At 34.4% G+C, this 26,544-nt stretch overlaps 1 protein-coding gene across 1 annotated transcript in view; it reads right to left on the reverse strand.

The window, feature by feature from the left end:
- The window catches only part of LOC144437028 (calcium-dependent secretion activator 1-like), an 81,659-nt gene that overhangs the window by 10,451 nt on the left and 44,664 nt on the right, over nt 1-26,544 (reverse strand). Inside the window, exons 4-22 of the mRNA XM_078125899.1 lie at nt 26,247-26,340; nt 25,218-25,336; nt 17,877-17,988; nt 16,970-17,106; nt 16,659-16,725; nt 14,555-14,663; nt 13,604-13,804; nt 12,807-12,943; nt 11,806-11,993; nt 11,120-11,221; nt 9,106-9,169; nt 8,259-8,382; nt 6,737-6,760; nt 5,934-6,043; nt 5,449-5,466; nt 2,773-2,796; nt 1,486-1,642; nt 644-785; nt 340-495 (exon numbers count right to left, since the gene is read on the reverse strand). Coding sequence (XP_077982025.1) covers nt 340-495; nt 644-785; nt 1,486-1,642; nt 2,773-2,796; nt 5,449-5,466; nt 5,934-6,043; nt 6,737-6,760; nt 8,259-8,382; nt 9,106-9,169; nt 11,120-11,221; nt 11,806-11,993; nt 12,807-12,943; nt 13,604-13,804; nt 14,555-14,663; nt 16,659-16,725; nt 16,970-17,106; nt 17,877-17,988; nt 25,218-25,336; nt 26,247-26,340 — 2,085 coding nt within the window. The remainder of the gene's footprint in view (nt 1-339; nt 496-643; nt 786-1,485; nt 1,643-2,772; nt 2,797-5,448; nt 5,467-5,933; nt 6,044-6,736; nt 6,761-8,258; nt 8,383-9,105; nt 9,170-11,119; nt 11,222-11,805; nt 11,994-12,806; nt 12,944-13,603; nt 13,805-14,554; nt 14,664-16,658; nt 16,726-16,969; nt 17,107-17,876; nt 17,989-25,217; nt 25,337-26,246; nt 26,341-26,544) is intronic.

A 26,544-nucleotide genomic window follows, 5' to 3' on the forward strand; every position in this document is an offset into this window, starting at 1 on the left:
TCATGGATTTCCATGCACCTGTCATCAGTAACAACTTAAAACTGACCAATCAAATTGTCCATTCTCTTTTATATTCAAATCTCAACATCGGTATGCAAATTTCACTGTTTTTGCTTCCTTTATAAGAAGGAAACAGTAATTTATATGCATATGGATTGGTTGCACAAAACTTTTTATAACATACACAAGTTCTTTCCTTCCAAGTTTGATTAAACATGTTCTATACTAGTTTCAAATTTGTCCAGTGATATACCTATGTTACCCCCTACTAGGTTCAAATTAGTGTGATGAAATACCTGAATATACCCCTACTAGGTTCAAATTGGTCTGATGACATACCTGTTAACACATGATTCAATCATATCTGCAGCCATTAGTTTTAGTCTGTGATCTAAATGTTTAGCAAACACTTCTTCTGGCCAGTGAAGATCACGAATAAAGGTCTGCAGAGCATCTAACTTCCGGAACAAGTCATCCGACGTTGCTGTACCATTTCTGGTGAAGGAAAACATCAGAAAACAGAACTGTGACTTCCCAGGAAAAGACATTGGAAATGAAAAAATTATACAACTCTAGGGAAAATCAGGCACAAGATTACATGTAGATACATATCAACAGAAGTATTACAAGATAATATTCTTACTCTTTGGGTTCCCATCTTTCTTTCTCAAATCCTCTATGAATGGATTGTGCTACAGCAGCCTCCATTAAGTCCACATAACGAATTACATGAGGAGCAAAAACTTCCCTTAGATGATTATGGAATCTCCCACTATTCAGATTGGCTGGAAAAATAAACAAACAATTGACAAAGATTAGAAATACAGTCAGTTTGTATTTTGTAATATTTATTCACAAAGTTATAAAAGTGTAGGCTAAATCCTGCAAATTTTTACAATTCAACAAAGTTTGTTTATTGTGCTTGTACAACATTGTATGAAAGGTCTTGGCAGATAATACCCCCTGAAATCAGTCAGTTATAATATGCCTTGGCTGAACAAAGTAAAATATTGGGTAATAACAGTTCTATATGTCAAGTCTGTCTACAAGCTATAGCTTCACCTGTAATAATACAACGGCCAACATCAGACCGTGGACAAATGAAACCTGTAAACAAACTGGGACAGTAAACAACTGAATTGGATTAAAAACACTTGGCACAGTATGTTAGAAGTACGGAGACTTGTATTACACTCTATCATTAGATAAGAACAGTTTTATGGCCACTTTACATAATAGTTCATGTTCACAGACAAATTTCCAGCTACCCTGGCATTTCATGTACACAGACAGTGGCCATATAACTCTTCTTATCAAACCATGGTCTATAATACAAGTCTCTACTGTTCCAACATGATGTGCTAAGTGTTATTAATCCAATTCATTTGTTTACTTTCCCTGGTTTGTAATAGGTTCCAGTCATCCATGGTCTAATGTCTGCATTTGTATATCATTGTACCAATTTGATTTGAATGTTATACTCACTGTCATTCCGAAGATAATCATTGAGTAACTGGAACAATGGAAAACTACTCCATGTATCTGGTGGCTGCATTTCCAGTACTGCATCCATATCCACGGCAAACAGTGACCAAAAGATCTCGGAATGTTCTACCAGTAAATCACTGAACCAGGCAAATGCCTATATAAGGGAAGTAGGGACAGAGAAAGAATGTATATTACTAACACATGAGTACCTGCATTTGTTGGACAATTACTTGTTTAAGACAAAGCAGAAATTATTGAGAAAAGATTTCTGCTGAGTCATGTGACAGTTAGTGTCATATATGGTGGTGGTAGTTGATGTTCAACACTGAGGGCGCACTACCACATGGGGATTTGATGCCGTGCACTGTAGTTTTGATTCGTAGTCTAAGAGTTAGGGATGGAATTTCATTGCTTATTTCTTTTGAATTCATTTAATACTCTTTTTTCTAAAAAAGTTTATCACCATACAATTCAAATTCATTGATGTAACAGGAGAATCAAACTTTGAAATATCTTCCAAAATAATTTCTCTAAACGTCCATTCCAATACTGACTTCACTATCAAGCTCATGACAAGAAGAAGTGAGTTGATTTCGTTTTATAGATAGTTTGCCAATTATGACCCAGTCTGTACCTCGTCTTGATGTTTGTGAAAATTAATTAAAAATCAAAGATATCATGATTATTCTAAGTTTACAAAGTTTACAAATGAAATCTTGGAATGAGTCTCCAAAATAATACATGTAACAGTTAACAGTATCAAAACAAAATCGGGTATATAAAATTTTAGTATTTTTTCATTATTTTCTTTTTTTTAGGCAACATAATTTAAGAATAGGATGCATGTTTCCATGGAAATGATAATAACAAAGCTAATATTGTGATGTGTTTAGATTCCATCCAGGTGACGTAGGCATGCAAAAAATGGGGGAAAACTCAAAAAAAAAAGAAAAAGAAAAAAAAAGAAGATATTGTTAAAACTACATGCAATTTGAAATTCCCATGCAGAAGAGATATATATCAACCATAAATGGTTAGTTTTATGAATTGATTAGTCCAAATATTTTTGAAAAGTTGCTGTTACGAAACCTTGAACCCAAAGTTTGCGTCACTCCATGCGTAATTTTTAAAACTTATAACTGTGAGGTCAAAAAATAGGAGAAACTTTGTTAATAAAAACATTCCATTCAAAAAAAATTCTATATATATTTCTATATATATATAGATATAGATTGTAGTGTGTAAAAAAATTCCCAGCAACTGCAAAAATGGGAAAGAGGGTACCTGTAAATCATTGTCTTCGTTATGCTGCATAGAAAATTAGGGGCAAACGTGAAGATAAAACATGAAGGAAGGAAGAGAGAAGAGACAGTGAATGATTGATGACTTAGGGTGACTGAACTCCCTAGCTTAATAGATTTAGACAACAAATTTATTGCAGCACAAACACGGGACTTTTTTCTTGTGGATTCATGAATGTTCAAATATGACATTTGACTTATTATCAATATCTGATGAAAGTTTTACTGTTTGGAGATTGATAACAAGCCAATGAGTTTTTGAACATTTGTGAATAATTGTTTTTTGATTTCAGCAAAGGTCACATTAATACTGTGCTAGGGAGTCCTTACCCCACTGATGAGGAAAAGATTGTAAAAAAAGCCTGAATATGAACGTGAAAATGAAGAAGCTCACATCACTCAAACAATAAAGCTAGCTGCCTTCTTGATGTTGATTTTTCACCTATTAGCACACCCAACCACAAATTTGGGGATATTGTCTTGGCATTTGGACCATACTTACGGATAAAAGTACATTTCAGTGCATTCCATTGAACTATCATCACACAAAAATATGCAAATATTGTAATGAATACGCAAATCTTCTAACCAATCAGGACACAGGAAATGTATAGCCAATCGGATGGTTTGTTACATCAATATAAACATTTTATGTCAACTTTTTACACAAATTCTTCCAAGAGTGCATGAACAAAGTTTAAAATCATTTTTTTTTTCAGATTGATCTTTTTCTGAACCAAAAGGTTGAAGGACAAATGGGGTTGTCGAGGGTTTATTGTTAGTATAGTGATACAGTGAATGATATGAGCTTTGTTATGAAGAACTTACGAGATACATGCAATGAAAATGATTTGTGAGACACTCACAAACATCAAGGTGTAGGGTAACGTCTTGGGAAGATCAAGGAATAACAAAACATATAAACTTGTTGGCAAGGGATGCAGTTATTGGAATGGAAAACAACAAACATATCTTTCCTCTGCTAAATTCTACTTTATCAATTAAGATTTCTATCTGAAATATCACAGGAGAAAAACAAAAAGATTAAGTGAATATTTTACAATCGGACTTCAACACAATTTGAAAACAAACCATGGTGGACGGGGTGACAAAAAAAAAACTGAACACAAAGCGTGAAAAAGACAAAAAACAGAAGGAATTGATCCATGCAAATCGGAAGCGCCAAAAAGTTGTGACATGCATATATATATACGACATGCAAACTATGCAAATTGTTAGTGTATGGACTAAAAATGAAGTATATAAATGCAGTGCTAAAAATGAGATTTGTTGATACGGTAACAAGGCAAGTTAACTTGCCAGATTGATAGATTGCTTGCTTGCTTGTACGTACTCAATCACACATATCAGTTGCCATAGTTACACACTTATCTACAGTTCTACCATTTTACACAAATTCTTCAGCAAAATTTATCTATCTTTATTATACAGATGTTAAACTAAAATCACTGATACACAATCTAAAACTACCAAAATATATTTAATATTTTCATCTCTACATGTTTGCATACCAAAAGGTATGATTTCACGAGTGCTGTGAATAATACAGACTATATAAAAAAAATTCAGGGTTTTTTTTGGTGTAAAATTGAAAATATTACGATAAGAACTTATGATTTGGAAAAGTATCTTTGGAAGATTACAGTGAAAATACAGCCATGTGAGTTTTATTAGGCTGATATCAAGATTATAATATCAAAACCAATGAGAAATGTTTTATACAGTCCAAATTTTTCACAGTACACAAAAAACAATGCCGAGTTGTAATTCGAACGATGACTTTTTTAAAAAAAAAGAAAGAAGCTGAGAAGCATTTTTGCCCTTACTTTGATCACCATTTTTTTTGTTAGGGTAAGTACTGTGACACTAGGTGAGACAGCATCAATGTCTCATTACAAGGCAAGGAGTTGGGTTAGCTTGACAAAACACAATAGCTACAATCCTCTATTTGACTAGAAGAAAATCTATGGCACAATGTCACACGTCAAACATTTAAACTGGGCCAGAGAAAACAACTCTACAGTTGACAAGTACAGCAATAGATCATACACAATACTCCTGTCAACTGTAGAGATGTCTTCTCATTCATGTCTGCATAGTCACCTCTAGAGCACAAACTTTCTCAAACATATTTCAAAATGGCTGACATGTCAAAATGGCTGACATATTTCAAAATGGTCGACATCTCAAAATGGCCTACTTTTCGAATGATCAACACATTAAAATCTTTCCATAACATATACTCATAGTGTCTTTCTGAGTTAATTTATTTTGTTGTTTTCATATTTTCAAGAAGATCTGCCATAGAGGCTCCTGTGCAAACTTATTTGTAAGTACGTCATAGTGAAACTTGTGACAGACAGATATGACCCATAAATGGAGATAAAGGGACTGTTTAATCTTTTCATTTTATATTTTAAAAGATCTTTTCCTCCCATCATCTCCATTTGATGAAGCCTTGACAGTGCGTAACTCAAGAGTGGAAACGTGAGGTGAAACTGGTCACAGAGGAAAGAGATAGTAGCAAACAGACAAACATACAAAAGGACAGCGATCAAGACAAACAGACAGCCATGAGCCACAAGACACCAGACATAATTAACAAATACAACCAACCATGAATGAATGTGTCTCTTACTTTAGATTTTTTGTAGAGCTGCAAAGAAGAGTATTTTTGAGACGGTATGAACATGCATTCGGATTTTCAAATAGACAATGTCAACAGTGAGCAAAGAAGCTAAACACACACATACATTAATGAAGTTAGGAATTCACATTGAAAAAAATGCTACCACACTCAGAATAACAAAGAAGGGGGGTAAAAACAGGAAGTGTTATCTCACTGCAGTTTCTATCGGTTAGTTCAGTTCAATCATAACTGTTGATAAAATTCTATGCACTTTACAAAAAACTAGGTCTAAAAAGTGGATCTAAATTTCAACTACAGTTGAGCAATGAAGTAGAGAGAGAAAGAGAGAGAGAGAGAGATATCTAGAGGTCTACAGAGTGGACAGATAGGTTCAGGTATTGAGATGAAATAGCTATGAGGAGAGAGAAATTTCACGGCAAATCACACCTAGGAAAGCTGACGAGACAAGGAAACTGACGTGAAATGTGACTTACCTCGGAATGATGCTCTTCATTCTGTTGCAGTACATCGATGCATAGTTCGGATAAATGCATCAGTTCTTCTAGTTTCCTTTGTGGAGTCAGCACTTCCATGGTTAGAGTTTCTGTGTCCGGTACAAAAAGTAACACATTAATGCATGAATGCAGTGTGGAATAAAGCCACCTAAAATTTCTCTCTGACTGCTGAGTGAAAATTGTAGTCTAACTTTTAATATTCAGTGACTCTATTTACTACTTTGTGGCACAAGTTATGACCATCAATTCACAGCTGGATGTTGTAGCTGTTTTTTTCCCCAAATCATTTTACATGAGTTGAAAACGTCATTTCTCTTCTTCAAATTTCAAAGAGTATAATCTTTTACCGTAATATTTCTTGGAATTTGTTCACTGTATCTGTGGTTGTCGTCTGCTGCAAAGATGACTACAACTTCTGCCAATTCCCCATCCCAATTCTTCTAAGAAAAGAAGTGTCCATTCCCACTACTTTTACCTGAAACTTTTTGTCTCATCTAAACTAGACATCACCCAAAATGAAAATGTCATGTCTAGGTACTAAAAAACTCAACTACTACTACTACTGCTGTGGTGTTGTTGACAAAAACCCACCATTTCCAAATGCAGCTGATAGAGGGCAGTAGAGAGTGGAAGGGCTAACTACACTAGACATGCGGCTAGGGAAAGACACTGTGCGGGAAAATGTGAAAAGGTTTAAATGTCGGGATAAAAACACTATGTGCTACAGAGCCAAGGAGAGAAAGTAAGAGAAGGAGAGAAACTGACACAGTTTAAAAGATCACCTTTTTTTAAATCTTCAGAGCTCCCTAGTTGAGTGGCAAGCATGATGAAAAAAATGACCAGATAGATACAACGAATATGAATGTATAGGTACAGGGTCACTCAGAAATAGGGAGTGTAAGAGACCAATGGTAAGAAGTTAATATACGTGATATATCATAATATGTCAAACACAGTCCAAGTGGGGGAAAAAAAACAAGGGCATTCCCTTATTAACCTGTGAGGGCTCCCTATATTTTACACGACAATGCAGAAGTAACTTCAGCCACCATGTTCACTCATTGAAACAGTACCGGATAGTAATATTGATAAAGAAATTATTATAAATTTGAAATAGAGGAGCGATTCCCGAGTCAAAAATTAAGTTAAGTACAAAGAAAACAGATCTTGACATTCCAAAATATTAGTTGCAATACCAAAGGACTGTAGAGATACGACAATGCTCTCTGAAAATTTACCTCGTCTAGATCAGCTGCTACAAAAAAATTACAAGGTTACATTTGAAAAATGAATTGTCAAAAAAACAAAAAATATGAACATAGATACTCAATAATGAATTAGTTGTATGTATGAATCTAATTATAGTATCATGAAACTGATATACCAGGTTTGCATATTAAATATCATGTCTTTTTCATATTTCAAGTCTTGTCGATGTTAGAAGAGACAGTATCATATAAGATAGATAAGATCATCACTGAAACATAAACTCTGAGTCAAATTAGCAAACTTGGTATTTTTGTTTTAAAATGCTGCAAGTCAAAATATTTTTTCACATCAAATTTGTACACCTGGTATTTTTATTTTCAAAATGCTGTCAGGTCAAATTATTTCTTCATAATTTGATATGAGACACCAGCTCCAAAAATGTTACTGAGAAAATTCTGATAGGGGGTAATGTATGGTTGTAGTGTGACTTTATCAGATGTACATGTCAACAACTTAAAAAAAAGTAGGTTGAATTCTGACAAAGTGGCTACATTTTTTTTGAGGAATTTGTTTTAAAAATTCTTTTGTTTCAACCATAATTGGGTAGATTTATGAGTCTCATTCCTAGATATTACTGCCAGCTTTTCACATTTTACTGGCTACATTTGAAATGAGCTCTATCTCTGCCGATATGAATGCATCTAAAATACTGCTATCAAAAAAATCACGGCATATTCTGACATATACAGGCTTAGTAAGAACTGATAACAAGCTAGAGTCATCCACCAGTTAGTCAGGTTGAAAACTTTGAAATTAGTATTTGAATATGAAGTTTGACCCTTGTTAGCGGAACATCGTTTTTTTATTTTTCATTTGCTGAAATGTTAAAAAAAACCTTCATCACAGAATAGTTACTGATCAACTTCACTTGCATCCCTTAAAATTTCCAGCTCTTTCCCATGATACTATCCAGGTGTTTTCCATAACAACAACCGCTAAAAAATTCCATATTTGTTTTGACGACTCTACCCCTGAAATTTCCAGATTTGTTTCCCTCACACCAAACCTTACATGTAAAAATTCCAGATGTTTTACCTTCAATTTTGGCATAGGATGAGACCCTCTCATAGTTGACTAATGCTGCATTTTGTAGGCACTTTCTGATAGTATTGTAGACTTCTTCTTGTGGTGCTGGTGTCACTATATCCTTCATTAACACCTGCAAATGGCCACAAACAATATTTCAACCGGCATGACGATACTCTTCCATGAAAGGTGGGGTGACAATAATTGTTTTGGTTACTATTAAAATTGATACACAATTGGATATCTACAACATTTGGTCATGAAACCTAAAATTTGCAATATTTGTTATATATTGACAATATATTAGACTCCATTATCTGACTTAACTTTGATGAGGCCTAAAAAAAATAACTGTTAAAAATTAGCTTTTCACTAAACTTTTTTTTATGTATTCAAGAAAAATATAATAAAATCGCAAAAATTGTGAAGTCTCGCAAGAAATAGTGGATGTGGAAACTGACATCAACTTAAAAAGACAAAATAAACTGTTCTTCCAATCTGTAATGGCTGTACATCTGATAGGAAGAAATAAACAACACAGAGACCATTTGGAAAACAACGGAAAACCTGAACTAGACGCTCGCACAGCACATACTCTGTAGTTAAGCTAGATTACAGAGTAAATGCCATACTTTCGAATGGTTCATCCTCTGTAGTGTTAATATGTACAGACTAGTTGAGACAACAAGACAAGTGATTTGTTCAAAATAACTCTATTTCTAAATCTCAAGTGGAAGAAGAACTTGTAAATTGATAGAATAGAAATTCAACACAAGTCATTTGTCAGCTTTAATATTGACACTTCCCCTGCATCTTCAATCAAAGTATAAGAGTTAGAATTGACTTGTAAACTTACCCTTTCCAGTAGTGATAACGTTGCTTTTAGAGCCCCTTCAGGTCTACCAAATGGGAAACAATACCTACAAAACATAGTTCTTGGTTCTTAGTCATCTTATACAACGTTTGTGTAAACCTCTTTTGTTTTGTAGATCTACCTGTGTGTGTATGTATGTATATATGTATGTATGTATATATGTATGTATGTATGTATGTATGTATGTATGTATGTATGTATGTATGTATGTATGTATGTATGTATGTATATGTGTGTGTGTGTGTGTGTGTGTGTATGTATGTATGTATGTATGTATGTATGTATGTATGTATGTATGTATGTATGCATGCATGCATGCATGCATGCATGTATGTATGTATGTATATATGTATGTATGTATGTATGTATGTATGTATGTATATATGTGTGTGTGTGTGTGTGTATGTATGTATGTATGTATGTATGTATGTATGTATGTATGTATGTATGTATGCATGCATGCATGCATATATGTGTGTATGTATGTATGTATGTATGTATGTATGTATGTATGTATGTATGTATGTATGTATGTATATATGTGTGTGTGTGTGTGTGTGTGTATGTATGTATGTATGTATGTATGTATGTATGTATGTATGTATGTATGTATGTATGTATGTATGTATGTATGTATGTATGTATGTATGTATGTATGTATGTATGTATGTATGTATGTATGTATGTATGTATGTATGTATGTATGTATGTATGTATGTATGTATGTATGTATGTATGTATGTATGTATGTATGTATGTATGTATGTATGTATGTATGCATGCATGCATGCATGCATGCATGTATGTATGTATGTATGTACATACGTACGTACATACATACGTATGTATATACTGGGGTACATATGCACATACCCCAGTACATTGGGGGGGGGGGTGACTCAGATATATTTGGTATACGTTATGAAGTATTGTATTTTTTAGTCACAAAGCAACATTCCTACCATTACACAAACAGTAATTTAGTGCAACAGTTAGATGTTATTTTGAATACTATTTTATACTATAAAGGTCTATTTCACTATTGAGATATTACGATTCACACTTTTTCATTTTCTCTTTGTGTCACCAGGTGTGGTACGCAATACTATACTGACCATGAAAAGTGCAAAATTAGTTGGAAGTTAATTATAACTGGTTAATATGTGTTGAAACTGTTATTGAATACTGCAAGGCTGAATCAACGTCCTTCTAAAAGTCGTGGAGGGTTTAAATCACTAAAAATATACTCAAAAAGTCTTGTTTGCAGGAAGTGTGACAAAATGTAGGTATACACCCTTCCAATTAATCTATTGTCAGTGGACTTTTATCATGTTTTCTCACCCCTTGGGTATTCCTCAATATACGCCTCCACACAGCTGTTTACTTTGTACACTTTGATTTCAAATATAAAACTTTTGTGTTCTGTCACTGTCAGCCTAACACCTTAGCAGTGTAATTATAAATCTGATATTTTCGCTACCTCACGGATAGCTCTGAAGTACTGAGTGGCCATATATAAGACTAACAGCATATACGTGTAATTATAATTTAAGCATCTTGCACAACAGATGTCGTGATCCTTGTCATGTATAATTATTACCAGTGGGACACATCTATATCAGAACAAAACCTCTATATAACTTCCTCAACTCCCAAGGGAGTATACTATCCACTGCTACCTTTGTAAGTACATGGAATTGATGCATTCACATAGCAAGCTCTGTCCTAGCAGATTTCCAATACAGCTGGGTTGACTGGGGAACAATCGCATGGATGCCTACTAGAGTGATGTGTCATCTTGTCCATGTCCCAAACCACCATTCACCCCCCCCCCCACCAACCAACAACCACTCACCAAGCCACCGCTCACATTCCCAACCAACAACCAGTAAGCAAACCACCACTCATACCACCAACAAACAACCAATATCACAACAATTTATGCTGCATACAAACATTTTTACTGATAATTGAGAGAAATGTTGCTTAGTTTTACCTGAAATTTGTGATTTGATACTCAAGTAGACATCTTAGATTATCTTTGATTTCTTCAAATTTCTCCCTCTCCAGCTGGGTTACTGTACCAATCCCATCAGGCCTAGAGTTATCAAATCATAATCATTAATTAAACTAAGACATCAACATTGGAAACACAAACAAGACAAAACATCCAACGTACTCAATGTTGTATTATAAGTTGGACTTAACCTTATAGGAACATCAAAGTGTTCAATGTTTTATGTCAGTCTTACTGCAATCAGACAAAAACATCTCTGGGACCTAGAGGGCCGAGGGTCTTAAGAGATAGATAGCACCTTCACCAGCTAGCCCACTGCCACAACCAAAACATCACCATAACCATCATCACTATAACTGCCATCACTTGTATTTGAACCATTAACCATGGCAATCACTACTACTACCATTTACCACTTTCATCACCCACCATGATCATACCAAATATCAATAACAACAACAACAACAACAACAACAACAACAACAACAACAACATACTTCAACATCATCACTTCTACTTGTATCATTATAAGTAACCATGGCCATCACTACTACTACCATTTACCACTTTCATCACTCACCTTGACCTCACCAAACATTACAACAACAACAACAACAACAACAACAACAACAACAACAACAAATTTCAATATGCTATTTCCCTACCTGTTTCCATGTATATGTGAGGCACAGAAGGCAAAGCTATAGTGTATTAGAGTAGGGTCAATCATGGTGCCCCCTTCAGCTCTGTCAAGTAGATCACTAAGATAACAAAGATGACGATGACATCCCCTCACTCCATATCTTGCACAGTATTCATCTAGTACAAACACCTGACCAGGACTAAACCAACCCTATACACAAGCAACAATATTCCACTTTTTAGTCCATATACAAGCTAGAGGTTGTGTTGAGTGCCCTATCAAGAAAAACAAACTAAAGGCCAAAGTCAGATTGGGATTATTTAGTGTGAAAAACAATTGTCTGACAGAGCTAAACAAAATGTTGGTTTACTAAGAAAAAAATGATCCTTATAATCTCTATGGTTCACTGATAAGATAACACTAATGTGAGATCTTGGGTTTGAATCCCTGGCCTTTAACTTTTCTTGATAGGACAGACAGCAGAATACGGTTACAGCCAGGTATAATATTTACTGTCTTGGGTGATTCAAATCTTGAAGGTTCAAAAAGTTAGCTCTGTCTGTTTACTACTAAAAGTCTTCTGATTGCTACTCTTTGCAATCAAAACAAGCTGATCAATGCCAATTTAATGTGTCAAGTTTCACAACACTTGAAACTGACCTTGTATGCTATTGTGGTATTATTATTATTTGGCCTCATGACTTGTTATTGTGAGCATCAGCCAATGAGCTCCAACTTTGTTCTTCTTTTTTGACACAGGATTGAAGCATAGCCTTTTAATGGCATAACTCCCATATTAGAACTGTTCAGATGGTTGAGAATTAGTGGAAGTATAATGCTCTACTTGGTACATACACAAAATGCATAAATTGTACTTGATGGACCTTATAGCTGGTAATGTCAGGGTCCTGGGGGTGGGGGTGGGAGAGGGGAAACTATAACATATTATGTGTTTGTACCTATGTACCAGGGCAGGGTCATTCATGGGACACTGTAACTGCCATATTTTATTGGAGAACTCACCAGACAGGAATATGAATCATTAAGTCTGTGATCTAATGTCAGTCTTTGTAAGATTTCAAATAAATTAGCGTGATCAAATTTGCATGGGTCGGCTTGTATGAATTCATCCATACCATGCTTACGAGCTCGGTCAGCATCTGTAGGTAATAAACAAACAAACAAACAAACAAACAAACAAATAAACAAACATGTCAGAATCTATATGTATCAAACAAACTGACAGACATGTCAACATCTGTATGTAGGTAACAAACCAACAAACCAACAAGTCAATGTCTGTAGGTAAGAAAGAACCAAACAAACAAACATGTCAGAATCTATAGGTAATAAACAAACAGACAAGTCAACATCTGTATGTAGGTAACAAACCAACAAGTCAAAGTCTGTAGGTATATTAAAGAAAGAAACACGTCAACGTCTGTTGGTCCAAACACACAAACAGAATGATGCAATCATGGTTTAGAAAAATTATATTTATAGTTATAAATCAAGCTTCAAGGTTCTTATTTGTAACTGAGCAGACAGACTGAGATAGAATGGTAAAACATTAATGTTGGTTTGCCAACTACACTTTCTGGGAGAGTTCAAGTTTGGCTGGCTGCATTTCTGGAGTAATTCTATCACTTCTATTAAAGATGCAATTTCTGTTGGACAGTACATGAATACTGTTGAAAGTGTAGCTGCCATACATGTTTTGTACCTCAGGATCAATAATACTTTTCATTTCCATCGGTATATGTGGGTTCATTTTACAAATGTGATAGATTATGCATGCAAGAAATAGTACGAAAGCTGACCTCCTTGCATTCTTGAAATGATAGTATTGCTTTTACTGGCAGTGGCTACAGTGTGTGTCGGTGGTACAGGTTTGTGAGATTGTCCTGTTGCTCTGTACAATGCCTGCACCCACAGTTGTCTCTCTACTTCTTCGTCTGTTGCAAAGATGATACTATCGCCCTCCCTCACTGCATTGAAGAAATGTTTGCCGCCGTCGAGGTCTGTGGAGGAAACAAACGAATTGTTGGAAATATATTGTATAACATCGTTTTATGGTTTATTATAATAAGTTGTTGGATGCTGAATTAAGATTATAGGTATATGAATTACTACGTCACTAAAATGGGTAACAATCTGTTTCATGCTTTCTCCTATTGAACCAGTTTTGTATTCTGGTGATTCAGGAGTTGTGTTAGAGTTAGTGATGATGGTGGTAATGATGACAATGACAATAGTGATGGTGGTTCTAGGGACTATGGCATTGTGGTGGTGATGGTGTTGATGATGGTGGTGGTGGTGATTGGTGTAATGAGAGTTAGGGTGATGGTAGTTTTGATGATAATGATGATAGTGGTGGTGATATTTGGGGTGGTTGGTATTGTGGTACTGGTGATAAGGTTGATGATGTTGATGAGAGCTATGATGACGACTATGATGGTGATAACAATGGCGATGGTGGTGATGACGATGATGGTGATGATGATAATAATGATGATAGGGGTGGTGATATTTGGGGTGGTTGGTATTGTGGTAGTGGTGATGAGGTTGATGAGAGCTATGACGATGACTATGATGATGCTTAAGATGATGATGGTGATGATAATGGTGATAATGGTGATAATGGTGTTGGTGTTGGTGATGGTGATGATGATGATGATGATGGTGATGATGGCGGTGGTGGTGGTGGTGGTGGTGGTGGTGATGATGATGATAATGATGACGATGATAATGATAATGATGATGACACTAACCTGTGACTAAATCTGTATAGTCCACTGTATATCCATCAATTTGCATCATTTCATGTGGGTCTGCTTTCTTCTCTCTGTAACTACACATAGCAAACGTATACTGGCTGACCTGATAAAGAATAAAAAGATGAATGAGGACACCCTTACAATCATATCAAACAGACTGATCCAATCCTTCACACAGTCACTGGGTTTCGCCATTTTCTTACATGTTTGGGGGTGTCATACAAAGAAACTCTTTGAATGCTGTCGAGCACTAAATTACTGGGACAGATCTACCAAAACTAACCATCCACATCATGTTCAAAAAAATACAATATGATGCTACCAGCAAAAATGCACATCAGTGACCAATTAGCTCAAATCATCCAAACTTTGTCACATGAAAGTTTGTTTCTGCTTGTTTTTAGACTGTTTACTATGCTGTTGAGATACATTATTAGCTGGTTATACCTCCTAGCCCTGTTGACACAAGGGCAAGGGAGGTACCACCAGCTAACAATGTATCTCAACAGTGCAGTATAAAGCAGGCTAACTTGTTTTGAAATTATGACAAAAATTGATTGTTCACCATCTTGTTATCAAAAATAGTGCAAATATTGCGTTGCCGCAAAACTTCATGTTCAGGACAATGATAGATATATAATTTTTTGAAGATTTAAAGTTGTAACCAAAACAAAATTTTCATACCTAATTTCCATCATCATAATCCAGCCATCCTATGTTGGAAGTGTACAAGACAAGTATAGCAACATCCTAATCAAACTTTAAAGGGATGTGTCTACAAGGTTTTGTACTTCTTTATTTTTTTAAATCAATTTGGAACCAAGTCATACCAATGTAACATGTTTAACTTTCTTGGTTGTCTTATTGTAATATTTTAAATACAAGCTACATTCAGTTTATATGGGTAGGTGATGAAACAGCTGTCTTACAACATATTACATAATCAAGTCATAAACCAAACTGGCCATGCTACAGGCTTTACCACCAGAGGAAATAGTAAAGTAAACATTATAGTTAATTAACAATGTACTGTTCTCACTGTGTCAGCTATTAATGAGGACAAATCTACACATTCTCAACAAAGTTAAGCTCAATCTACTGGGTAATTTCAGAGTTGAAGATTTTTGAGGAAAAGCAATGATATAGAATAACACTTCTAGAAACATCTCACCAAGTTTCAAACTCATTCACTTAGTACTTTTTGAGATATAAGTTTTTGACCAAAAATGAACATTTTTACACCTAATTTGCATATCACTCATGGAATCATGGTATGCTTAATATTTCTTTGTCCATACATCCCTAGATACATTCCCATTAAATTTCAGCCCAATCTGCTCAGTAGTTTTGGAATTATAGATTTTTAACCAAAAAGACACATTTTTAGCCCTAATTTGCATATCACTGATGGAATCATCCCGTCATGGACAAATCTTACTTTACATCCCCTTAAGAATGTTCCCACCAAATTTCGCACCAATCTGCCCAGTAGTTTCTGAGTTTAAGTTTTTTGACCAAAAATCACATTTTTTGACCCAAATCACACATCTGTGATGCGATCATTTTGATTTGAACAATTTCCCAACTAGACACCCAAGGTAATGGACCCACCAAATATCGTGGCAATCGGTTCAGCGGTTTTTGACTTTAAGTTGTTTACACACATACACACACACACACACACACACACACACACACACACACACACACACACACACACACACACACACACACACACACACACACACACACACACACAGACAGACAGACAGACAGACAGACGCCGGGCGATCCCTATAGCACTACTGAACCTCAGTTCAGTTGTGCTAACAAAATCATCAATCTTGTATCCCCCCCCCCCCACCACACACACAGTCTAACACAATATTTGGTAGCCATTTTGATGTACAATAAGGTAAATTTATTTATCCATATTTCGTTCCCTAGTTCTCTCATCTTCCTTGAATTTTTAACTGAGAATGAATGGCTCTTATAAAATCTTTCTTGAACAAAGTATAAACAAAAAGTTTCATTTCTGAGTTGAGTTGATTCTTGAGTTCAAGTTGATGACACTGGACACAAAGGAATGCATACATACTTGCACCAGAACAAAGAACCTCTTCTTCCATTTCTTCCATACTGTTTTACCAAGTGCATAGAGCCATCTGTGATAAAGAAGGTAATAAGTAATTCATACATTGTGTGTGAGGACCCTAAACTGTATTATGTTTTTACACCTATCTGGTTTCTCAACCGCGATAATTAGAACATTAAAAAAGAAGATTGCTTATATAAAATGGGATTATCTCATATAACCCTACTACCAAATTCTCTAAAATCTCACCATCAAAAATCAGAAAAATGCAGGCATTAAGTCTTAACATAATTAAATTATATTGATGTACTTACCCACAATACTTCATATTCTGTGGTTTGTCCATTTTGATAGCTATTTTGATCTTAATGTTTTCTGTAATGTGTTTTGGAGTTGTCATTTTATACCATTCTGGTGTCTTGGGACTGTTTGGAGTTGGTCTTATAACAACCTTTAAGGTAGATAGTAAAAGAAAGTAAAAAAAGTCATGAACTCCATGTTTCACATCATTAAAACTTGATCTACCATGCCCAAGGTTGACTTCTATTCATTCCCCTTACAATGGAACTCGACAACTGATCAAGTCTGCCTCCCCTTCATATCAGAACTCAATGACAAACAAGCTATATATACATCAGAACTCATTATCACTAAAAACTCTACCGGTTTTTCAAAACTTGACAAGTTTAAACTAAATTCCCCTAACACTTACACAGACGTCAGTCAAACAAACAAACAAACAAACAAACCATCTTTGCTTCCTCCTCATAATGGAACTCATTTAAACAAATAATGCAACCATATCTCAATTTTCAAATTTATTATTCGGCTCAATGAAGTATATTACATATATAAAGTGGCCATATGGATGAGGATTGGGTATTTATTTTGGAATTTTGATTATAAAACAATTTTATTATAGCTTCCTACTTGAAAAATCAATGTGCGCCAACATATGGCAAGTCTGTGTTTGTAACTCAATACATTGCCAAAGGTTAAGAAGTGAGTAAAATGTTATTGTACATACAATAACAAACTTTTTACACATATTTTAGCTTTTTGCAATGTAGTGAGTAATACAAACACATACTTGGTCAATGTTGTTTCACGTTGACTTTCAAGTTGAAAGCTATGATAACAATGTTTTATAAATTAAAAATCCACAAAAAATACCCAATCTTCATCCATAGGTCCACTTTAATTATATTATGTACTACAAACCTTTCCAAGTAAAGTATCATCAATGCTAAGTACTCCTGTGCTCTCTGTGTACAACTTCACCTTGACAACAGGCAGTGGGTGTGTGGTGGTAAAATCACCTTGTGTGTCCCAGCTGAAACCAGAACAGACAGCATTAGTCTATATGAGTGCACATTATTAGACACTTTTTGATATTTCGATTGTTAAGTCACAGACTAAAGACTATGGTCTGTTGGTCCATATCTGATTCAGGAAGGCAGCTGGTATCCTAATAATAATTGTGTACACTTTCATATCTGGTTCATAATAGTTGTGTACACTTTCATATCTGGTTCATAATAGTTGTGTACACTTTCATATCTGGTTCATAATAGTTGTGTACACTTTCATATCTGGTTCATAATAATTGTGCACACTTTCATATCTGGTTCATAATAATTGTGTACACTTTCATATCTGGTTCATAATAGTTGTGTACACTTTCATATCTGGTTCATAATAGTTGTGTACACTTTCATATCTGGTTCATAATAGTTGTGTACACTTTCATATCTGGTTCATAATAGTTGTGTACACTTTCATATCTGGTTCATAATAATTGTGTACACTTTCATATCTGGTTCATAATAATTGTGTACACTTTCATATCTGGTTCATAATAGTTGTGTACACTTTCATATCTGGTTCATAATAATTGTGTACACTTTCATATCTGGTTCATAATAATTGTGTACACTTTCATATCTGGTTCATAATAATTGTGTACACTTTCATATCTGGTTCATAATAGTTGTGTACACTTTCATATCTGGTTCATAATAATTGTGTACACTTTCATATCTGGTTCATAATAATTGTGTACACTTTCATATCTGGTTCATAATAGTTGTGTACACTTTCATATCTGGTTCATAATAATTGTGCACACTTTCATATCTGGTTCATAATAATTGTGTACACTTTCATATCTGGTTCATAATACAGTAGTTGTGTACACTTTCATATCTGGTTCATAATAGTTGTGTACACTTTCATATCTGGTTCATAATAATTGTGTACACTTTCCATATGAAAATCTCAAGGACTACACATAGGATCAAAACATTTTTAAAAAAACAGTTATGGGATGAGCAAATCAGGCAAAGGATTTTGTCTGACAAGGTATTAACAAAACAACAATACTCAGGCTATATTGCAAGTCCTTGAATGACCATTAATACACCATACTACCATTTATCAGAAAGACAAAAGATTATAAAGTTTGGCCACTAGGAGTGCTGTTCAGAGGCTACTCCTGGCTCAAGAAAAGTGAGGGCTGTGATGGTTGAATATTATTAAAAACTCCTTTGAAAAAATCATCATATCCCAGTATTTCACAGCTAAAGTTTATCAAGGTAGAGTAGTCTTTTGATTGATATGAATTGTATTCACATACAATATCATTCAGAATGAACCAAAAATCAATCAAAATGACAATAAAATCTTTTGTTTCTCTGGTTCTGCCATGAACAGCATTCTTAGTCACCCTGACCCTGTGGTAATACCCTCTATGGCAGGCATGCGCCAGGGTGCATTCTATTTGTACCACACTCACCTAAAAATTAATTAAATGAACATCAAAATATTTCTGGGTTTTTTACCACATAGTAAATGGTTCACACAATTTAAGAATAATTTCAAATTTTTAAATATGCCTTATATTCAACCATTCATATTCTACACTTATCTAAAATGCTGTCTACACTCAAACACTGAAACAATTAGTATCATAAAAAAGGAGTTAAGAAGTTAAAATACTTCAATACATATGAAAATGAAAGAGATGAAATAATTGCAATGACGAGTGTCCATCAACCCATGGCATACAATGTACATTGCATAATCTGTTCAGTTGATTATATAAAATTGAGAAACGTTGATATCAGAAAAGAATCATCAATATACCGGATAGTGATTTCTTAATTCTGGCTTTCTGAAAATTATTGTAAACAGCCTGAAGACTGACATCTAGGATAGCATTATGTCAATTTCCATTCTATGATGAACATCTTTGATGATTTGATTGAAGCATGGATACCATAGCAACATGCCTGGAAATAATGCCAATTACATGTACAAACAAGTCACCATAGCAGACAGTGTAGTTTATTATTAATTATGCCTGAGAAATAATGCATTACGGCTATATACAGATGGGCAGATGGGTGGATGGCATCCATTGTAATAATCCCACATTCAGCAGGGGACTAAATAGTGTGTGAGGTATCGTAGTCTTGTATTAGGGATATAGCGAAGTGTTATTTCCACAAAAGCAGCTACATGAGAAAAATGTATCAGTTTCAATATAGTATCACTCACAACTAAAGATTAAATTATCATAGACTATGAATAATGATAACTTACAAAACAAATTCACCCTAATATGATGGACATCTATAGTTATAGTTATAATCTAATCAATATACACATGTACTGTGACTCTACTACACTCATTCTCTAGCAACAGATAGCAAATGAGTGTATTGGAGTCAGTGTATGGGTATGGTGGTATTCTCCGATAGGTAAAATTTCAACATAATTCACAGTAAACCAAATGAAAAAACAATATTCAAGAAGTGACCATCTATTGTAAATATTGTAAATTTCAGGATAAAATTTCCAAGTATTAACCATGTCTAGTGGTTATATAAACTGTATAGAGATGTGTTTTATTTTTAAATGCTTTTATTTGTTCATGTGTGTATTTGTCAGTTTGTCTTTTTAAAGTCTTACTTGTTTTAAAATGCTGTTTTTTATGTATACTTTTTATCTATGGGATGTTTATGAGCGTGTTTGCGTTCTTTTCTTTCCTGAAATAAAGTTTAATAAATAAATAAATAAATAAATAAATAAAATATAAAGAGGTTTGACATCTTCAATGCTATCATTCAAAGAAATCTCTGCTGAGCTAGTAAATCATGAGTTACCATGGAAACAATAGCATATTACTGTATAAAATCAATCATTGTTAATTCACTTTAAGACAGCTTCATTAAGTATTTAAAAGCTAAGAATACTTCATTCAGTGACAGCTGATTGGAGCCACAGGTTGTTTGAAGGCCTCCTAGGTACACAGTACTTCATAAGATGGCAACCTGTCAAATTTCACAAATGTATATATTAAAGAGGAACACCACTCCAGGAAATGAAGTCATTTTCATAAACTATGGGTTCTGGAGAGTCATTTCATGATGTTACAACATCTACAATTACCTGTCATTTCAGAAAAGCATCAAGTTGATCATGTACGTGCCTTTATAGGGTATCTTTGCTATGGGCTATTGCATCATGGGAGTCAGCAGAAATAATATATTCATGGTTGCACTTTTAGCAAACTCAATATTCACACATATAAAATTTTACATAATATACTATACACAAATTATGTGTTATGTCATATGAATCCCCCGAGAGTCAACAGTAGCTACTGTACATTTTGCAATATGGAGGATGAAACCCTTGTTCATTTGTTTGTTAAATGTGAATGTGTTGTTGTTATTTGGAGAAGTTTTCTTCTCTTGTGGGGGAAAGCTCTTAATGCACCATTGACAATGTCTACTAAAGCAGATACTTCTTGGTGACCCATCCTTCAACATACTGTTCAACCATTTTATTTTGATTGTCAAAAACACAGTCTATGATTACAAAATTAGGAAAGATATTCATTCATTCAATCTTGTCAAAGTGAATGTCAGAATCGCTAGAGAGACAGAAATCTTTATAGCGAAGAGGAAAAATAAGCTAGAAATCTGCTCGAACAAGTGGGACAATCTAAGAATCGAGTGACACTTCTGCATTATGGGATTCCAATCACTTTATAGCATTTTATAGCAATTTATACCGTGCAATGTAACCCTTTCTCCTTTTCTTTTCCTTCTTTCTTGTTCTTACTCAACTGTTTTGGAAAATAAAAAAAGTAAAAAAAAAAATTAAAAAAAAAAAAAAACCAAAAAAACCAACTCAATATTCGTAAGTCCTGAGTGTCTCTTCCCTTCAGTGTAAAACAGCTCTCATGAATATTCATTGTGTAACCATGATACAATGTCCCACAGCAAAGATACCCTTTGTTACATGTATAAAGGGGCTTGATATCTTTACATCTTAGTGATATTTCAATGGAAAAGTAGACCCACATTTAGGGATTTGTTTTGCGAAATAGTTATTCATTGCGACAGCACATCCATCCCTTTTCAGTGTCCTATAGAAGACCCCAGACTTTAATAGGACCCTATACCCTGTGTAGGGTCTATGGTTTAAGGTCCTCCTGTCCTGGATAACTCTCATCTTATTTCTCATAACATTGCAAATGACTATCTTGCAGTAATATGGATTTCTGCCGGAACACACCAGGTCTTCATATAATATCCTGTTACCTGTAAAGTTTGGCTGTTTTGATTGCTGACTTCATTAGTACCTTACAAATATATGGCTGCCATTACATTGTCTTTTTTGCTTGCCTCATGTCCTGAAGTTGCAACAAAATTAAAAGAAGGAAGTGGTTGTATGCAGAAAAACAACTTTTAGAAGAGCACAACTGTTGAATGTAATAGCCTCTGTCGGAAAAAACTGAAGCTTAATAAGACTTCATGAACAGTTGCCATACAGAATATGGCTTCTTTACAACTGACAAGCAATTGCCATAATGGGAATGTTTATACCGAGAGAAGGGGGGGGGGGGGGGGGGGACTCCCATAGGAAAGTGAATAAGGACGGATGTGCTGTCGCAGTGAATTACTTTTATGCAAAAAATTCCTAAATTTGGGTCTACTTTTAAATATCACTAAATATGGGGTTGATAAATACATATACCTATGCCATATGCTTTAGAATTTTCTCATAAATTCTTGAGTGTCAAGATGTAAAATTTTCTTGAAGAAGCTATAAGAAATCATGTCTGTTGATCATCTAACTATGTTTAGCGAGTGTCTAGGTTGTCACTCCCAGGTTCTGAACTGTACAGTGCCCCCAACAGCCAGCGTATGCTTAATCATGGGTCTGCTATATTCATGTGTACTTTACACATGGGTCTGTTTTTCACCAAAAAAAACAAAAACATTCTAAGAAAAGGTTAGATATTTGCAACCTGGACCACACTACCTCAATCTTTACATTTTTACATTTATCTGAATACAGCTGATCACATGCTTACATCAAACAATAACTGTTAACCAATCAGTTAGCTGGTTACATGTTTACACTCCCAAATATATTAACTGATGACCAATCAGATAGCTAGTTTTCATCTATATGAAATAAACTCTTGACCACGAATACAGCTTTTTTACGGGTTGACATTCATCCGTCAACACAAACTGGTGTTGTTTGTCACTCACACCCATTACACCCTTGGTACTCACTCATACAGAACACTGTTATGGTGACACATATAACTATCAATTAATGATACATGCATAATATAAATAATTACTATTTTGTTAAACTTTTTTAATTCATAAAAAAAAAATTAATTAAACAACTACATCACTGTGAAGACTGCCATTTCAAATTAGATTAATTGATCAAGGTCGTCATAACCCCATAGATAATCTATTATTAATGGGAACACCTTTATGTATATTGTACAAGCTAACAACAAAGTGTTAATTTCCCAAGAGAATGTCAATTACATTTTGAAGCAGCCAACCACTCAACAATCCTTGACAGATGAAAATAGGAAATGTTCATTTGATCCCTGACCAATATACTAACTAACCGAACAATGACAAAACAACAACAGTTTGTCAAGTATTTATGAGAAATGATAAACGATACACAAAGAAGTATGTTATGACCCAAAATGATAGAAGACTAGGATCTTTATGACCTACAAACAGGCTGGTTTAGTGGACCAGATTTCATTCAATTGTTTATATTTGCATTTCAAGCCATCCGCAATCGATCTTGCAGAAGAACATTTGAACAAATAATTGTGATTATATACCCTTGCTGTTCTTAATGTCACAACAACCCATGTCCACGTACGTCACTAATTTTGAGTTGCTTGAAATATGATTAATAAATTACGCTAGTAGAAGGAGGTAATTATATTATCCCCCACCCTATTTTTCTTCATTTAGCCAGAAAATATTCATGACCTACAGGTTTGTTGCTACTCATCAACAAGGCCCCTTATTCACTCATATTTACCTTGGCTGAATGAAGAACAATATTGGGGAATAATATTGAATGGTTGGTATCATAATTTGAATGAATAAATATGTTATATTAGGCCAATCTAAGGACTGAAAAGAAAAAAAAATATTATTAAACAGTCTGTAGAACTACATGGACAGTATTTCTGGAAAGCAACATAGACACAAACAACAAATTAAATCTAATAATATCAGTTTTCAGGGAGGGTGGGGTGGGTCTAAGCAGTTATATGAGTTTTTATATTCAATTGCAATAATCAATTGTGTGGTTCTCATCTTCAGTATTTTCAAAAGATTAAAACAACATTGATGATAACAGCTGGCTTAAAACTCATTAACTAATTTATAATTACATCATGGTTTTAACCACCTTTAATATCTTATCTTTCATTCAATAACAATTCCATCAATGTATTGAAAACTGACCAGCTAATTAAGAAGAAAAAGGTATATTACATATTCATCACACAACTGTCCTCCTTCATAATTGCTGTGTAATTCATATATTGGCACTTCTGCCATTGTTGTATGTATAAAGCCATCAATAATACATTTTTGAAATCATCCATCTATGACCAAAAAAAGTGCTAGGTGAAATACTGAAATGTTAAATTTGAGTATTTTACCTGAGTATGAGTTAGATGTCATGAATTTATTTTGATAGTGAAAGAATTTATAACAGACAAATTTCCTGGTGAATACTATACATATAGCAAATTCATTTTTGGCAACATTTCTACATGACCTTCAGGTTTGTATAGTATATAAAAACCCAGATAGATGATGATGAATACAGTACACTATTAAAGACCATGTTCACATTTCCTTGCAATTGATTAAAATCAATATCTTTGCGTCTTTCATTTCTTGTATAGATTTCAGTGACATTCCAACCATTATTGGTATAATAGCAAAACAATCAAAGAGTATCGTTCATTTCACTTTCTGTTGACTGGAAATGGTTCACAGGGAATGTATCGCTACACAACAAATAATAATTCTTGAAAATTTCAATTCCGGTTACATTAAATTTCAATATAAAAAATATTACTTATTGATTATGTATCACATGAAAGGTACACTAGTTACAGTGTGATATTAAATTTCACGACAATTTACATTAAATGACAATTTTGGCCTGGGGTAAAAATTATATGAGTTTTTCACCTACCATGGTTTACTGGCTTCAGCTTGGTCTGTTTGTAATTTCTCTCCCCCATCAACTTCCATGGTACAGTACACAATTCTGTTGCCGGACAGTTTGAGGCCTTGAACTTCCATTACCACAACCTGAATGTGGAGAAATATTGTACAAGAAGTGAATGATGTGACCATGGTAGCTGATAACTATAGCTGTAGTCATCAACAGTGAAACTGATGTATAAATACAATATAATTCATTACATTTGAAAACTGAAAGGTATATCATGAGCTGGAGATAGGATCCAGCTCTGAAAATATGTTGAATAATTTGTACAGCTTATCCAAGAAATAACAGTTTCATCCGGGACAGCTAGGAAATGATGTTTTGCAGTATTGAAACTAATTTTAAATTTAGTCAATGAAATGTGAAAAGGAGGTAGTAATATCCAACAAACAAACCCCATGAATCTGCCCAATGATAGAAATATACTGGTCAAAACAGAGAATTTTTACACAAGTTAATGAAAAGCAGCCAGCAAAACACTGTGGAGTTTTTTTTGCTGGCTGCAGCCACCTGTTGATGTAGTATTAACAAACTTACAACAGACAGCTGAGACCCATGGCCAATTTGTTTGTAAGGATTTTTATTTTAATACAAGATTGTCATTGCTTTTACATCATTTAGAAGTTATGATGGTTTGATGTGTATGTGAATGAAAACATGTCATGTATTCATCCTGGTGTAGGACTGAAATTTGGCATATACATAAAAGTGTCTTGAAACAATCTTGGGCTTGTTTTTTTTTTTAAACTACCTCTATCGTAACTTTTACAACCACACAGTCGTTAGTATATTAAGCACAAATTTGGAGCACCTTAGATGGCATACTATCTTCTTAACAAAAGCTAGTCAACCTCAGGTAGGAAATTTGCGTGCCTGAATACGATATACCTTTGGTGCAAGCACATTTAGCGAGTCGATTTCATAGTTAGGAACTGGAAGTGCCTGAAATAGGATGGTGGATATGGCTACTTTGATCCTTATACTTTTCCTTACCTCTAGTGTGAATGATAAGACCACGTCAGACTTTGACAACGTGGGTTCAGAGTCCTCTGTTACTTCCATCATCGACACTGCAGTGTTTTGTGCCCTGTTAAAGAGTTAAATCATGCAGTATACATACATACATGCAGATTGTCAGTTTAATATAACATTACTTTGACTACAAATTTGAATAGAGTTAAAGGTACTTAGTCTCACAACGTTGCTTAACCTCAGAAAATAAAATGGTGTTGTGTTAGGGTTGGAGTGTTGTTCCTTTAGGACTGCGAATATATTTTCAGATGTATTGAGT

This window comes from Glandiceps talaboti, chromosome 1 (genome assembly GCF_964340395.1).
Source record: "Glandiceps talaboti chromosome 1, keGlaTala1.1, whole genome shotgun sequence".
Lineage (NCBI taxonomy): Eukaryota > Metazoa > Hemichordata > Enteropneusta > Spengelidae > Glandiceps > Glandiceps talaboti.